Genomic DNA, 13,165 nt, shown 5'->3' on the forward strand with positions numbered 1-13,165 from the left:
CAGAAATCAGGACTGCGGCCTCGGGGGAGGGGCCTCGGAGGCTTTAGCCGGGCTTCCCCGGCTCCCTGAGCGGCCACCTTGGGGGAGAGGTGCCCACGCAGCTCCCCTGCCCTCCCCCACCTCTCCCTCCTCAGAAGCCTTTGCTCCCGCCCTCTCCTGAGATGGCAGATTCTGCCACTGCACCCTCAGCCGCAGATAGCAAGGTCAGGGCTTGGAATTCATGTCCAGGACAGGGCTGGGCACGTAGGTGTGTGCAGAAAAGTGAGCACTTGTTTGCCTTTGGCTTGTACTGTTCTTGCTGAGGGTAACAGGGTGGCTAACCCTGAAGGCCACCTGACTGAAATGGCCCAGAACTGACCTGGACACAGTCACTTCCTGACTGTGTGATCTTTGGCCAGTCACTAAACCTGTCTGAACCTCTGTTTGTACTCAGGGCAAATTGGGGTACCTATGCCTGCCTTCCGAGATGCTGGGAGCTTAACCCTGGGTGCAAGCCTTTGAGTGAGAGCCCACAGGACTGTTAGGTCCTTTGCGAGTGTGTCTTATGACGCTTTGGGTCGCCAGTGTCCAGCAGGGTGACCGGCACACACCAGGTGCTCAATATGTGCTATTTGAGTGAACGGTGAATGACAAGGCTGTAAAATGCCATACATGGCAGAGGCTCCTCTCTTCTGGGGCTGCCCTGGCCCTGCCGAGTAGCCTGCCCGGAGCCCTGAGCTGATGCCCTGCAGAAGGGCACCCCTCACCCTCGCCAGCGACCTCCCTTCTCACATCCTTGCCTCTCTGTTCTGGGCCCTCCCTTATCTTTTCTCCCAGGATCCCCTCTCAGCAGCCCCCTCCTCCCCATCCTCAGCCTCCCGGTCTCCTGGCTCTTGCCCATCCAGTTAAACTTGGGGAAGGCTCCACCCTCGGCCCTATGCCCGCTCTGGCCGGTCGTCTACACGCCATTCTCATCGTCACCTTCGCGCCTCTGCCTTCAGCAACCCGAGACGCCAGGACCTGGGGGACCTCCTTCCTCCTTGGTCTGGGCTCTTGCGGGCTGGCCCTGGGGCAGACTTACAGAGCCCTGGTTCATGGTCAAGGGCCGCCTCCTCGCGCCTCCTCAGTACACACTCTCTGTGCACGCTGTCCCAGGGCAAGGCCACTCCCCCACCTCCAGGGCACAGCACACTCCCACCGTCGCCAGGACAGAGAATGTGCCTGGGAGTGCGCCACCGGGAGCCTGCCCAGAAACGAAGGGGCGCTGGGGAAAGCAGCGCTGGCATCCGGCCACCCACCCCAGAGAGCTACCTGCCCGCTGGCAGAGCCACGGGGCACAGGGACCCGTCCCCGTCCGCCGGGTGCTGTTCTCCATTCTGGCCACCAGGGGGAGGGCTGCCCCCGAAGAAACCCCCGCGAAGGCGGAGCAGACCCGAACGCGAGCGCACCCAGGGGGACCCCAGGCGATCTGAGGGGACCGCCCGCCACTGCCCAGCGCTTCCACGGCCCGCGCCGTTTAAGGCTCGCCGCAGCCCTGATCGTTAGGTACAGTGCTTACACCCGAGGACACTAGGCCTGGGGGAGGTAGGTGGCTCATCGGCAGCTGGCAGGGCACCCAGCAGAGTCCAATCCGAGCCTCTGCCCCTCCCTTTGGGCTGAAGAACAAACCGAGACCCCGAGAGAGGAAGTGAAGCGCCCGTAGGTGATCACGCGCCTGGCGCAGGATCCGCGGTTTCTGCGCAGCTTGTTTTGCGCTCAGGCCGCCCCTCCCTGAAAAGTTGCTAAAGTTCGAGATGTCAGGGCCGCCGCGAGGATTCTGAGGATGTAAGAGTGTTTTTAAAACGTCCTCTATTTTCGATTTCCCAAATTAACACCAGTGAACTCGGAAGAGGAAAAAATTCCCCCCCTTACCATAACCGGACTTCTTTCTGAAACTAACTCATCAAGAGGTTTTTGGTTTTGGTTTTTTCAAAAAGAAAAAAAAAAAAACAACAAAAAACTGAAATGTTGGAAACAGCCCAAAAGGGAAAGGGACGCCGGACTTTCACATCCATCTAGTCTGAACCCCCAAGCTCCGGGGAGAAAGGCGAGGCAGGTGGAGCCAGTGCAGGTCCACAGGCCCGTATCCCGCGTCCAGGTGCGTTTCGGAATACAGATCGCCTGGGATTTTAGAGACTAGGACAGCACACACCTGCCAGAGGTCACATAGCCTCCCGGCAGGGCTTGGGCTGCACCCTGCCATCGAGCTTATTTGCATTTCTGCAGCAAAACATGAACATTCACACTAAGTGGGATAAATAAAGACCATCAACATCCTCATATCGGTTCATGTGCAATTTTGTCACGGGGTGAGTTACAAAAAACCTTTGGGCTCCCAGGGAGCTTTGGCCCTTGGGAATTGCAGGGAAAGGATTGTGAGCCTGTACCACTCTCGTTTTGGGTTCGGGGAAAGTGAGCTCGTCCGAAGTCGGTGGACACAGGGCCGGGCGTCCAGCGGGACGCTAAGCCGAGCAGGTCCCCTCGCACCCCGGCTCCGTGCAGGCACGGCCACCCGCCCGCCTCCCCGCGCCCGGCTGCGTACCTGCTCGGGGCTCTCCTCCCGCTGCGGGCCGCGCACGTCCAGGATGGCCTCGTAGACATTTTCCGAGTCGCTGCGCGCCAGGGGCCGCGGGCACAGCCAGGAGCCCGCCACGCTGCAGGCCTTGAAGCGCCCTGCGCTCCCGAGGAGGCCGGCAGGAGGCACGGCGGTGGCGCGTGCCAGGTCGTCCAGGGACTGCGCTGGCCGCACGGGCGCCGAGGGCCGCATATACGGGCGGGCGGGCAGGCCGGGCGCCAGGTTGCTGCGCGGGGCCGCGCAGGGCGCTGGCACGGCCCCGGGGCTTGGCGGGGGCCGTAGACGCCGACGCGCTCACGAACCCGCTCATGAACCCCTAGTCCTGGGCGAGAGGCTCTGGAGCTGCGGGGCCCGGGAGCGGCGCGGGCGGCGACGGGGCGGTGGCGGGATGGCCTGATTTCTGCGTCTCGGTTTTCTTCCTACAGACTGGGGGTGGGAGCACCTACTTCCTAGGACTGTTGGCAAGATTAAATGTCATGCGCTAAGCACAGTGCCTAATACATGGTAAGTGCACACGATGTATTAGTTACTATTGCTACTTTTATGATGAGATGAGCTCTTTGGCGTTGGGATGGCTAAACCTCCCATCTCCCTTTAGGCAGAAGGGGAGAAGGGGAAACAAGTGTCCTCAGAAGCACCTTGCAGGGGGTGGAGGGGCTGAGCCCACAGTGGGGCAGCACCACGTCAGGTGCCCCGGCCCTCAACCCCAGTTCCTTTTCTCCTCTCTGGACCTGCCATCTACTGGCCCCGAGGAGGTAAGGCCCTTGGGGGAAGCTGGGGCTCCCACATGGGCAGAGGATCCCCCCTTCCCCCGGTGGGCTGAAAGGGTTCTTCAAGGACAGGAAACTGTGGACCTGAATGTTGTCTTTTAACGTCCCATTTCCCTGCAACCCGATTGCCCGTCCCTTAGTCTGTTTCCTTCTGTTCTTACAATGGACAGTGGTGGCCTCCCCTGGAGGGACCCCTGGGCGTCTCCTGGAACTTCTGAGGGAGGCCAACAGCCAAGCATAGGCCACGCGGAACCCGAAAACCATGAGGCCTGAATCCGGGGCCCTGCTCAAATAGCCCAGCCCTCCTAAGCCCCTTCTCTCTCCTGTATCCCTGAGGTTTCACGTGATTTGGTGTCAAGGGTCTGTGCTTGGACATGTGAGGCCCAGGAAAAGCAGCCATCGTGGTGGAATCAGCTTCCATATGAGTGTCTGTGAGTAAACCTCCCCAAAGTCCCTGAAATCCTACCCAACGGGGGACCCTGACTGCTGGGTGTGGCAAAGGTGGCAGGTGGCATACACACTGACACTGTTGCTTACTTACTCTCTCCTCGCTGCCCACTCCTGACACACGAGCCCCCTGCCCGCAAGTGTTTGCCACCGACCCCCCCAGGCCCTTCACAAGAGAGTGAGGGGCCCTATCATATGCTAATGGGTGGCTGGTGGCCTCCTGCAAGGGCAAGCAGTGCAAGGATTCAGAAGCCAGGCCAGTGAGTAGAAAGACCAGGTCCTTACTGCAAAATCATTCAAAAATCACACAACACGGCAGCAATACCTTCAATACAAAGCACTACTCAGGGCCAGGGCCCCACTGACTAGCAACAGTTTATTGCATAAAATAACATTTTAAAATAGTGTCGGCACTACTGAGGTTCACCTCAGCGTTCCACTGTTGGGTAAGAGTCAATTCCTCTGAAAGCATTAGCAGCTTCGCAGTCAGGGTCACGGTCACGGGGAGGGGCCAGCTCTAATGCTAACAATCCCGCAGGTGGGGGAGGCCCCTCCAACCAGGGCCTCACCCCTGCTGACTCCTAGGGCACCTTCTGTGGGGGGCGGATATCCTCACAGGCCCAACAGGCCCAAGCCCACCGGGCCAGGCCCCTGCCCTACACCCTACAGGCCCCTGCCCTATACCCTACAGCAGGGAAGCCTAATGGTTAGGAGGCTTGGGAGTCTAACAGTCCTGGGTTCAAACTCTTACTCATAGTCTTGGATGTGTGGCCTACGTTCTTAGAGCCATTTCTTTATCTGTCAAATGATGATGGTCCCATGGATTGTTGGGCTAAATGCTATAAGGCTGTAAAATGTCCAGCCTAAGGCTTAGCACCAAGTAAGCAAATTGTAAATGGTGGCTGCTGCCACTGCTGCTTCCTATGATTATTGCTATTCAGTCTTCTGCTTTAAACTCAGTAAGTGTTTTCTGCTGAGATAGGGTCTCGCTCTGTCACATGGGCTAGAGTGCAGTGGTATCATCATAGCTCACTCCAACCTCAAACTCCTGGGCTCAAGAGATCCTCCTGCCTCAGTGTCTCAAAGAGCTGGGATTACAGGCGTGAGCCACCTCGCCTGGCCTTCAGTAAATGTTTGATGGCTCACTGAAGTCAACACACAGAGAAAGACACTCGTTTTTCATTCTTAGTAAGGAACTTTGGGAGGTCACTGGGGCAGGCATCAAGACAACAGGTGTGTGTCTTGCCCAGCACTGGTGAATGGATCGGCCAGGTGGGGAACTGAGGGCCGTTCACTTTGCCAGACCCCTCACCAGCATACATGCGGGGCTGCTCCCCAGCCGAACGGCTGGGGCCGCTGGGGCTTGCTGTGCTGTTCTTCCGTGGTGTGCACAGCTCTTCGTCTCTTATTGAACTGCCAGCATTCATTCAGTTAGGTAGAGTGTCAATTCTTGTTCATTCAGGTTTTCTTTTACACACTAATGTGCTTAACTCTCACCGACTTGCTAAATATGATTTATTAATGACTTTTTAAAGATGGAGCAGAGGAACCCTTGCATCTTCTGCAGAGTTGCACTTGAGTTACCACTTGGAACAAGGCAGCCATGGATCTGCGTTGGGTGAGGCAGGAAGTGGGTGGATTTGGTGCTGGGCGGTGCTGGGGGTGCGGGAGGGTCAGGAGTGGCCAGGGCAGAACGTGTGAGTGGAGAAGCAGCCCCTCCAACGAACGCGTTTTCTGCGAGAAAGGCTGCAGGAGGGCTGTCTTGGGAAATTACTGCTCCCACATGTTCTTCTTTACCTTACCCCCCAGCACCTCCCCACTAGCTATTCAAGGGTTGGGATTTTTAAAAGGAAAACACAAACCAATAACCCAATGTGAATTTTCCAGCTTTAAAGGGTGGAGAACACCCTACCAAGACAAGACACACATTCACACAGGAGATTGAGGGCCTGGGAAGAAAGACAGGACTCGGCCCCACAGTGCAGGGAGGCTCAGCCATCCAAACATTCTGGCAACCCCACTGACCCTATGAGAGGGGCCAGAAGGTGGACGACCCCCTGTGGGCAGGAGGTCAAGTATGTCATAAATGACTGGTTCTTGGTGAACCAGGGGAGAGAGCCCCAGAACAACTGTATTTGAGGATGATATGTTTTCAGGTTCCCAGAGGCTGATCAGACTGGGCAATGAGGCGGGGGAGCCCCTGGGAGTCCTCTGCCCTCACCGCCCTTGGGGGAGTGTTGGCCAGCACCAGGGATTCTGGCCTCAGTCCTGTTTTTCTTTCCTGTGGCCCTTGTGAGGTGTAGATAAATATTTAACTAGTTACATTTTAATTTCTTACCATATGGGTGGAATTGGCAATGGATACAGTTTAGTACGAGAAAAATAAGTCTCTTACAAGCGATGCTGAGAAGCCAATGTTAGAGAATTTATTGACAGGCTGCCTGAGGCAGGCTGGGGCACTATGCTTCCTCCTCCTCCTCCTCCGGTGCTTCAGCTGACTCCACCGGTGTGGTCACCACAACTTCCGTGAGCTCCCTGGGATAGGAAGACAATGCCAAGGCTTTCACTCTTGAAAGGAGCAATTAAACTTTTCATTATCCCTCATTTTAGATACGATTCTAAATTGTCCCCAGCCATTTACCCTGCATCCTTGTGGAAAATCTCCTCCTCATCAGAAGACTCCTTGTCGTGTAGCTTCTCTGCCATATTTTTCTGGCGTGTGGCATTGAGAGGTCTGTACATATCCCTAAGCCAAAGTGGTCGCCATCCGCAGAAATAGCGCCTTGGGGGAAACACACACACACACACACAAGACAATTAGTGATTCCTGCCATGTTCTAGGTCTCTCACGATGTACATCTCCGGTCTTATTAGGACTAAACGCGTACCTTGGTCCATAATCACAGTGAGCAACATCACTACAGACCTTGGATCCTGAAAATAATTCCATGTGTGCTGGATTCCAGAAGCTCTCCATGTCTGTCCAAGAGGGCCCCACAATGTCACTGCGGAGACCTTTGTGCATGGCTTGGCATGGAGTGCAGGCAGGATTATCAGCCCCACTTACCCCCTTGGCCACGTGCTCTTGTGCAGTGAACAAACCACACAACCATACAGGGCAGAAGTGTTTTACTCTATCCAGAAGCATGTTACATCAGTCCCTTTCCAACTTAGTCCCACATGCAGCATTTGCTGGGGAGTGAGGGATAAAGTGCTTCTATTTTCCTAGAAGCTTTATCCTATAAGTTGAGTCACATCAAGCAAATGCCTGGGTCTAGCTAGCAAAGTTATCTGTCTTACAGATTTTCATACTGCAGGCTGTCACTGGGGAGTGAGCTGTGAAATCAGTTTAAAGGACAAAATATTCTTTTTGAATATGAACAGAATGGAAACAAATCAGAGTGCGTTGTTTTAGAAATTACTTATGTCTACACAGCATATGTGTATTGTTTGTGATATAAAATGCAGCTCACAGCCCAAGTAGAGTATAATCAATGGAGAAGCCCCCGGCTGGAAAGGGACCATTCTCTTTCTGATACTCACTAGCAGTGTGACCACGGGGCAAGATAATTTCCCTTTCTGTGTCTCTACTTCCTTCTTATAAAAGGAAGAGACAAACTACTGCCTAAGGTCTCTCCTAGTTAAAATTCTATGAGGTTGAGATAAAAGGAATAGAGAGTGGGGTCCCAAAAACCAGTAGGATGAGAAGGTAGGTTATCCTGCCACTCTAGAGGGAGGATTCATATCTTCTACCGTCCATCAGCCTTGAAGGAGACTAGCTCCCTTGCCCCCGTATCTTGTGGCCTTCCCTATCTCTTCCCCAGAGCCTATGAAAAGGCCTCCGGCCTGGCCTGATGCCCACCACCAGCAGGGACAGACACAACCACAACTCCCCCACCTTCCCTTGGAGCACTGGTGACAGCAGGTGCGTCCTTGCCAGTCCTATCCAACTCAGCTTTCCTGGGGAGCTAACTTTGCTGGAACAAGGCAAAGCGCTAGGGGAAGTAAGTATTCGTCCTGCCTCTGGCAGTTTCCTCACTGTAAAATGAGGGGACTGAAATAGATGAGTTCTAAGTTCTCCTCTAGTTGTAAACTTCTAATTTAAAAATCGGCAGACCAATATTTACCTCCTCGAGGATCCTTCCAGTTCTCCCTGTGTTCCTCCCCTGTGAACATAAATCTGTTTTGGAAGGAAACAATCATGATTATCCATCATAATGGCCACTATCTCCGAATCTTTGGTCATTACTTTTAAGTCTTATCTACCCAGTGGGGTAACTACTTTTTATTTATTTTTCAATAGAGAAGGGTCTCACTCTGTTGCCCTGGCTAGAGTACAGTGGCATCATCATAACTTACTGTAACCTCAAATTCTTGGGCTCAAGTGATCCTTCTGCCTCAGCCTCCTGAGTAGCTGGGACTACAGGTGAGGCTAAGAGATAACTTCTTTGAAGACAGGAATTCTTTTTGTTTTTCGAGACAGAATCTTGCTCTGTCACCCTGGCTAGAGTACAGTGGCATGATCATAGCTCACTGCAACTTCAAACTCCCAGGCTCCAGTGATCCTCTTGCCTCAGCCTCTCAAAGTTGCTCGGACTAGAGGTGCGTGCCACGACACCTGGCTAATTTTTCTATTTTTAGTAGAGATAGGGTCTTGCACTTGCTCAGGCTAGTCTTGAACTCCTGACCTCAAGCAGTCCTCCTGCCTCACCCTTCCAGAGTGCTAGGATTACAGGCATGAAGCGCCACTGTGCCTGGCCTGAAGATAGGAATTCTATCTTGTTTAATTATTCTTTGACTCTTTCCTTGGTATCTTCAGGGTACTGGTTCCAAGATTCCCCCCACCCCCATCCAATACCAAAATCCAAGGACCCTCAAGTCCCTATATAAAATGGTATAGTGTGTATACATAACCTATGTACATCATCCTATATACTTTAAATCACCTCTAGGTTGCTTATAATATCTAATACAATGTAAATGCTATGTTATTACACTCTATTTTTTATTTTATTTTATTCATTCAAATATTTGGATTCACTGGTTGGTTGAGTCTGCAGATGTGGAACCCAATAATGCAGAGGGCCAACTGTACCTAGCTTGGGGTCTTGTATGCAGCTGGCACTTAATTCATTTTATTGACTGTCTTAGATAACGAATAATTCCTTTTAAAAACTCTTAAAATTAGGAAAAAAAGGAAACATCCTTAACTTGATCAAAGTATCTATCACAAACCTATACAACAGCATTGTTTTAAAGTCAAGAACAAGAGTAGGACGCCTGTCATTATTGCTATTATTCATCATTGTTGAGGAGGTCATGATCAATGCAATAAGAAAAATAAATGGGTTGTAAGCATTGGAAAGGAAGAAACAAAAGTATCACTATTTGCATATGAAATGATAGACAAGCTAAAATGCCCAAGAGAATCAACTTTTTATTGGAAGTATATGAAAATTCAGTAAGGTGGTTATATACAAAATCAAGAGATCAGCACACAAACCTCAATAGCTTTCCTGTGTACCACCAATAACTAATTAGAAAATGGAAGAAAGATTCCACTTACAAACACAATAGAAATGTATAAAGTATTTAGGAACAAAGATACAAAGATCTTTCACCTAACAGGAGATGTAAGGTCTATGTGATGCAAACATGAAAACTCTTCCGAAGGACATTAGGAAGAAATGAATACACACCATGAGATACCATGTTCCTAGAATGATATAAAGATGTCAATTCTCAAATTAGTCTACAAATTTAATGTGATCCTCTTCCAATCCCATGATAGTTTTTTACAAAAACTGGCTAGCTGATGTCTGGTAGAGAAAATATGCAAGAATAGCTATGACATGTATGAAAAAAATAAGACCAAAGAGAAGGAGGTTGATCTGCCAAATATTTAACTCAAAATATGTCACAAAGCAACTGGAATTAAGTGGTATGATACTGGTACTGGTACAGAAAGACAACTAGATCAATGGAAGAGAACAGATTTCAGATATAGATGGTATTTTAGGTCAGTGAAGAAAGAATGAATCATTCAACAAAAATTATTTTAAAACAATTGGGTATTCATGTAAGACAATAAAAGATCCTGTACCTCAACCGTACTAAAAAACAAATAATAGAACAAATTCCATATGTGTTAAAAAATTTAAATAATACAATGTCATGAAAGTACTAGAAGAAAATATCAGGGATGGCCTCTTTCCCAACCCCCACACCAGGTAAGCCGTGAGGTGAGGGCCGCCGATGGGATGGCTCAGACTACAATCACACCTGCTCGTCATAGCCTTTGTTCCCTTTTCCACTGGATTGTTGGGCTTGTTGATTTATAACACTCTTTTTATATTAAATATATCAATGCTTTCAAAGGTTTTCATTGTATTTCAATGTTTCAAATACTTCCCGGTGTTTTTGTCTTTAAGGAGGCGGAACGGTAATGAAGAACGCAGGCTTTGCAGTGAGCGGGATCTAGGCTCTGTGTTTGGCTTTGCTACTGGGGCTTTAAGGTGATCTCCTTCATCTGTACAAGAGGGATGATGGTCTCTTCCTCACAGGAGCGTTGTGAGGATTAAACCAGACAGTATACGGAAAACTCTCCAGCCCATGCTTGGCCTCCCCCAGGGCTAAGTTTGCCAATGGTCTCACAGACAAGGTGGTCAAATCCACCAAAGGTTTCTGCCTGTGCTATCAGGCGTAGAAAGCTCTTTTCCATCACATGATTATAAAAATATTGCTTCTATTTTCTTTCTAATACTTTTCTTTTTTTACATACACTGATATATGCTTAAGGTGAGAGATAGGGATCTGCCATTACGTGTCACCCAAAGAGCTAGGCAGAGCTGCTCCATTTCCATTTATTCATTTTCTTTCACTGCTTGGAATATGAAAAGGTGACATTTCAAGAGCCTTAGGAACACATGGATTGTCTGTTGCCAGACTCTATATGCTAATTCAAATAAATATTAGGTTGCGTTATTCCTCATTGTGGAATTAACAAAATGCCACATCCCTCTTCCTGGAAATGCCTTCGTCTACTAAAGGTAAAACACCACATACTACCTTATCCTCAAAAAACTTATCATCTAAGTGGGGAGAGGAAATAATGAAAAGATATAAATACAAATATAAGGTTAAACTGTACATAGAAACTAAAAGCAATAGAGGAGTTTATAGGAATTTCAAAAAAAAAAAAAAAAAAAAGCAAAAGGCCACATGCCACCTGGAGATGATGCAGAGGGTACTGTCTGGGTAATGGCCAGGGACCGTCTTCCTGAGGCCTTGACAAACTGACCCCATGCTGGTCTCTGCTTCCTGGGCTCCGAAATCAGACTCTGTCCTCAATTCACTTCTTCCTCTTGGAGCAGTGTCACCATACCAAGATCACAAGACTGACCAACAATCAGAATGCCAGATCATGCCTTGTCGATGAGAAATACATCTGCTCCTTAGACAAAACCTCTGTGGAGGGAGGCCTCCGCGGCACGCTCAAGTACAACCAGAAAGCGACTTAGGGAAAACAGAATTAGAACAAAAGGAATCAGCCGAATCCAGAGTTTAATGGAAAGGGCTGAGGTGCCTGCCAGGATGCGGCCCTCTCCCCCTAGGCACAGTCTCAGCAGTGGGCCTGACCCCACGTCTGCCGCCTGAGGCCCAGTGTGCTCTTGTGCGATGGTTGGATGGACGCTGCCCACGCTGGTCTCTTCCTCACCTTTTCTAAGTTTTTACTACTGACCAGCCTCCTGCAGATAGATGTGTTTTTCTTTAGATAAGTTAATACAGGTTGAGTATCCCTAATCTGAAAATCTGAAATCCAAAATACTCCAACGTCTGAAATGTTTGAGCACCAACATGGCACTCCCAGGAAATGCTCACTGGAGCATTTTGGATTTCAGATTTTCAGATTAGGGATGCTCAGCTGGTAAGTATAAAGGAAATATTTCAAAATTTGAAAAATCTGATATCTGAAACACTTCTGGTCCTGAGCATCCAGACAAGGGCCAGTCAACCCGTACATTCCGCCAGGTTCTGCTCCTGCCTCGTGGACCAGGGAGCCACTGGTCCTTGCGGCTCTGCTCTGCTGCATGTGCTGACCCAGGGGATTCTGTCTCGGATAGCCGTCTTTAAAAAAATTGTTTGCCACATTTTTAAGTTCTGAGGGGAGGGGAAAATGCTTCACCATGGCCTCTAAGAAATGGTGACAAATCTCACAGAGGGACTAGGACCAGGAGGGCTGGAGTATTCAGGGAAGGCATCAAGAAGAAAGATGAATGTGAGCTGGCTTTTGACAGGTTCACAGCATTTCCACGGGCAGAGTGAAATAAGAGAATTGTAGATGGGTTGAGGTGCAGACCAAAGCAGGGATGGGCATGGTGTGACTGGGGTACGGTGTGGGGCTGCTTTGGCTGGAATAGAGGGTGGCCTCGACAGGAGAAAAGGTAAATTAATTTGGATTGGTAGGGTAGAGTCATGATTGTCACCTTATTAAACCAGTCTTTTAATATGCTAGAACCTACCTGCTGTGAAAAGTAATAGACCATTATGAAATTGAACAAAAGGTAAACGGAGGCAAGCTCCAGGAAGGAGCCACTGTAAATATGACACACCTTAGAGTAGCTGGATGCAGGGTCTAGCCACAGGGCTTTAACTGGACCTATTTAGACAATGCCTTTCACACTGGAGGAAGATGCTACCTGAATCTATTGAATCTACAAGATGACACTTCTATCTTTGCCTGTGTCCTTTCTCCCCAGGGTGATGACAGCTCAGTGAGGGTGGAGATAATATATTTCAGCAACAAAGAAAGAAATCAGTGGTAGAATGAGAGTGATTGGTGAGTACATCAAATTGTTGACATAGTTTTGGGTTGGAAAAATTTTGCTGTCATATCAACTTTAGCTTTCTTAACTTTAACTTCTCAAAATAGCATCGTGGTTTGTTAACTTGGTTTCAATCCACAGTGACCTCCTGGGAGTGGGGTTACTTCAAAAATCCTTGTATATACTTTGCAATAAAAGAACAAAGCATACCTCAGTCTTAGTGACTGAAGAGGAATGTCAAGTAATAGTAGGTAGGAAAGTAGATTTGATTTTCAATTCATGGGTTCTGAATCTATTGTAAAGGATGTATTCTGGAGACCTGAATTAACTGTTGTCCTTACCTCAAGGAGACAGAAAATTATAATCAAAATCGTCACTGTTGCAGTCACAGATATTGCCAAGATGAGTTTGTTGTTATAGCCATATCTTGGAACTTTTTTAGTGAGCTAGAAAAAAGGAAAGAACAATTAAAAAAAAAAAAAACCAAACAAAGAGACAGAAAGGATGAAAGCTAACTATTCAAAACCCCA

At 49.3% G+C, this 13,165-nt stretch overlaps 1 protein-coding gene, 1 long non-coding RNA gene and 1 pseudogene across 6 annotated transcripts in view; 1 reads left to right on the top strand and 2 right to left on the bottom strand.

Annotated features, from left to right (window-relative positions):
- Nucleotides 1-2,332: 2,332 nt before the first annotated feature.
- On the bottom strand, nucleotides 2,333-3,071 carry LOC123621196 (annotated as a pseudogene).
- An 80-nt stretch (nucleotides 3,072-3,151) lies between these two features.
- On the top strand, nucleotides 3,152-5,722 carry LOC123620553. Its single transcript, XR_006728900.1, has 3 exons — nucleotides 3,152-3,348; nucleotides 3,700-3,794; nucleotides 5,346-5,722. It is a non-coding gene; the product is annotated as an uncharacterized LOC123620553 (long non-coding RNA).
- Nucleotides 5,723-6,214: 492 nt separating this feature from the next.
- LOC123620546 (leucine-rich repeat-containing protein 37A3-like) overlaps nucleotides 6,215-13,165 on the bottom strand; it is a 51,177-nt gene continuing 44,226 nt past the window's right edge. For 4 of the 5 annotated variants that reach the window (XM_045525875.1, XM_045525870.1, XM_045525871.1 and 1 more), the window contains 4 exons: nucleotides 12,977-13,081; nucleotides 7,938-7,990; nucleotides 6,452-6,592; nucleotides 6,215-6,345 (listed from right to left, as the gene is read on the bottom strand). In XM_045525875.1, the coding sequence (XP_045381831.1) occupies nucleotides 6,270-6,345; nucleotides 6,452-6,592; nucleotides 7,938-7,990; nucleotides 12,977-13,081 (375 nt within the window). In that variant the 3' untranslated portion in view covers nucleotides 6,215-6,269. Of the gene's footprint in view, nucleotides 6,346-6,451; nucleotides 6,593-7,937; nucleotides 7,991-12,976; nucleotides 13,082-13,165 lie in introns of those variants that run through there. The other variant, XM_045525873.1, reaches the window with a different exon arrangement.

The sequence above is a fragment of the Lemur catta genome, chromosome 15, assembly GCF_020740605.2.
Source record: "Lemur catta isolate mLemCat1 chromosome 15, mLemCat1.pri, whole genome shotgun sequence".
Lineage (NCBI taxonomy): Eukaryota > Metazoa > Chordata > Mammalia > Primates > Lemuridae > Lemur > Lemur catta.